The sequence below is a fragment of the Bubalus bubalis genome, chromosome 16 (assembly GCF_019923935.1).
Source record: "Bubalus bubalis isolate 160015118507 breed Murrah chromosome 16, NDDB_SH_1, whole genome shotgun sequence".
In the NCBI taxonomy this organism is placed as follows: Eukaryota; Metazoa; Chordata; class Mammalia; order Artiodactyla; family Bovidae; genus Bubalus; species Bubalus bubalis.
This window is the reverse complement of record NC_059172.1, coordinates 38,172,128-38,175,192: the sequence shown is the minus strand read 5'-3', so window position 1 is coordinate 38,175,192 and position 3,065 is coordinate 38,172,128. Positions and strand designations below refer to the sequence as shown.

The 3,065-nt window shown below is 43.0% G+C and overlaps 1 protein-coding gene across 1 annotated transcript; it reads right to left on the bottom strand.

The window, feature by feature from the left end:
- Positions 1-1,841: 1,841 nt before the first annotated feature.
- On the bottom strand, positions 1,842-2,783 carry LOC102409153 (olfactory receptor 56A4-like). The gene has a single exon (XM_006053090.2). The coding sequence runs from the start codon at positions 2,781-2,783 to the stop codon at positions 1,842-1,844; it is 942 nt and encodes a 313-aa protein (XP_006053152.1).
- Between the last annotated feature and the right edge of the window lie 282 nt (positions 2,784-3,065).

Genomic DNA, 3,065 nt, shown 5'->3' with positions numbered 1-3,065 from the left:
ATGTTGTCACATTACAGCCTTAAGTCATGAGTGAACTACAAAGATGGAGGCAGAGCTTTAAGCAGTGCATGTGGTCATCAACTTGATGTACAGAGAGAATTAGCAAGACTTGACAATCAGAGGCAAAGAGGTTTTGGGGAAGAAGCATGTGAATACTCCCATGGAATTTGGCAAAAAACAGGCGAATCTAATGGTTCATATTAATGACCACCAAGGAGCTTGTATCAGGGAAGAGGAGATGAGGAACAATGGGGCAGCTAGAGGTAGTGACTTTTAAACACTGATTGAGTGTGAGCAGAATCTAGAATGAATGGTAAAGGAGGAGGTGAAGAATGAAGGGACCAGCTGCAGTGGCAGTAATATACCTCCTTGTCTTGAATCCTTCCTTAGAAAAATTGTGGTGGATTCATTTTGATATTTGGCAAAACTAATACAATTATGTAAAGTTAAAAAAAAAAAAGAAACACTAAAAAAAAAAAAAAAAAAAGAAAAATTGTGAGAGGCCACTGTTTTGAAGAATTAATGACAGGTCAGCACTAATGAACACAGAGAATGAGACCATCTGCAGTACAGGAGTGGCTGTAGCGGAAGCTCTCAGTGCCCTGTCCCTGCTGCTCCTGCACTTTAACACCCACACAAGGGTACTCTTATGATATATAGCTAGTGGGAAACTGTTGTATAGTACAGAGAGCTCAGCTCCCTGCTCTCTGATGACCTAGAAGGGCTGGATGAGGGCTGGGATGGAGGCTTAAAAGGGAGGGAATAGATGTATACATATGGCTGATTCATTTTGTTCTACATCAGAAACTAACAACATTGTAAAGCATTTTTACTCCAACTAAAACAAACATCCACGCAGTTCTACTGCAAACTCCTGGGACTCTGCCTAGGAGTGCCCTCTAACTGTGGAAGTGTGATAGACTCATGGTTGGGACACTGCTGAAGTGAGGTGTCAGGGAGATTAAAGCCTTGTGAAACATTTTTCAGGTTGTGGTGGACAGAATTTTGACAAGATCTTTCCAGTTCTTTTGATCATCACTTGGCTCTGTTCACTATCATAGGTATATCCTGATTTATTCTGGTGGCCGTCATTTTAATTTCTGTGCCAGAAGCAAACTATGTTATGTAAGATCCCTGCTTACCTGCTGGAGATACCTGATGTTACTGGGATCTCACTGGGTCCAAAATTTACTTCTACAGTTATTGTGGTATGTAGATAACTAGAGAGAACTCAAGGAAAGTCAGAGGCCAGATGTAAGACAATATTATTTAAGATATTACTTGCTTAGGATATGAGGTTATTTTTACAGTTATTTTCTTTCAGAAAGTTGCATAGAACCCTTTATGTTGCCTCAATGCATTTTTTTTTAGTATAAATTGTACATAACTTATGAAAAGTCTTCTGGCATCAAAGTTTCCATTTATCTTTTTAGCTTTCTTGATGAACTGATTAACTCTTTTAGATTTAAAATTGCAAAACGATCTGATAGAAATTTAACAACATAACCAAGGCTGCTTAACTGAGACCTCAGTTCAGTCACTCAGTTGTGTCCAACTCTTGGCAACCCCATGCCAGACTTCCTTTTCCATCATCACTTCCTGGAGCTTGCTGAAACTCATGTCCATTGAGTCGGTGATGCCATCCAACCATATCATCCTTTGTCATCCCTTTCTCATCCTGCCTTCAATCTTTCCCAGCATCAGGGTCTTTTCAAATGAGTCAGCTCTTTGCATCAGGTGGCCAAAGTATTGGAGTTTCAACTTCAACATCAGTCATTCCAATGAAATTATTGCCTGTTAGCAATTTCTGTTCCCAGTTTAGGCCTTTCTCATTTTACCTCTTATAACCTCCTGATCATTTTCTGGATTCCCTGCTTGATCTCCTTGGTTCTCACACCATAAACAATGGGGTTCAGAGCTGGAGGGATGAGGTGGTGCAGAATGTTGAGCAGGATGGGGATGTCTGGGGGAATCCTCTTCCTGGCCAGGTTAGTGATGACCAGGACCAGCAGGACTGTGCTGAAGAAGAGGATGAGGATGAAGTGGGAACCACAGGTGCTCAGGGCCTTGGCAGCAGCTCCCTCAACCTTGATCCTTAGCACAGCTTTCAGGATAAAAGAGTAGGAGAGAAGGATAAGGATGAGGTCAGAGCCCAGTAGGGTCCAGCCTGCCACAAACTGGTAGAGCCGATTGAAGGTGATGTCATCACAGGAGAGTTTGGACACAGACAAGTTAGTGCAGATGCAGTTCTTGATGATGTTCTCTGCACAGTATCTGAGTCTGGCAGAAAGAATTGGAACTGGGAGTGAAGCAAGGGCATTCCGGGCCACTACAAAGATGGTGGCTCTGGCCACAAATTGGTTAGTGATGATAGACGGGTAGTGCAGAGGCTTGCAGATTGCCACATAGCGGTCATAGGCCATGACCATGAATGTGCAGGACTCCATGGTCAAGAAACTGTTCATGATGAACATCTGAAGGAAGCAGGGAAAAAACCCAATAGACCTGACGTCAAACCAGAAGATGGCTAGAACCTTGGGGATGACGGTGAGACAGAGCACCATGTCCAGCAGGGAGAGGAGGCTGAGCAGGTAGTACATGGGCTCATGCAGAGAGGCCTCCAGCCAGATGGTGATGAGGAGGATGGCGTTGGCCCCCATAGCCAGGAGCAAAAGGAGACTGAGGGGCAGGGACAGCCAGTGCTGCCAGCTCTGGTAGTTGGGGAAGCAGATGAGGATGAATTCGGAGACTGGGGGAGTGGAGTAGTTGCTGTGTGATGCCATGCAGCATATCCTGATCACACTGGAAATCCAGAGTCCTTAAAATGTAGAACAGATTGTAGCACCATGGGAAGTGTATGTTATAATTGTAGTAAAACTTGGGTTTTCACTAGAGCTCTGAAACTGCCTCATTGATGATTTCAAGTCATCATCACTGTTAATCACTGCTGACATTTAACTAAAAACTTGCCATGCATGTGGTATCATGCCAAATACTTTATATTCATTATATCACTTCCTCTTTTAAAAACACGTAAAAGTAACTAATATTGTTATTTTCATAGA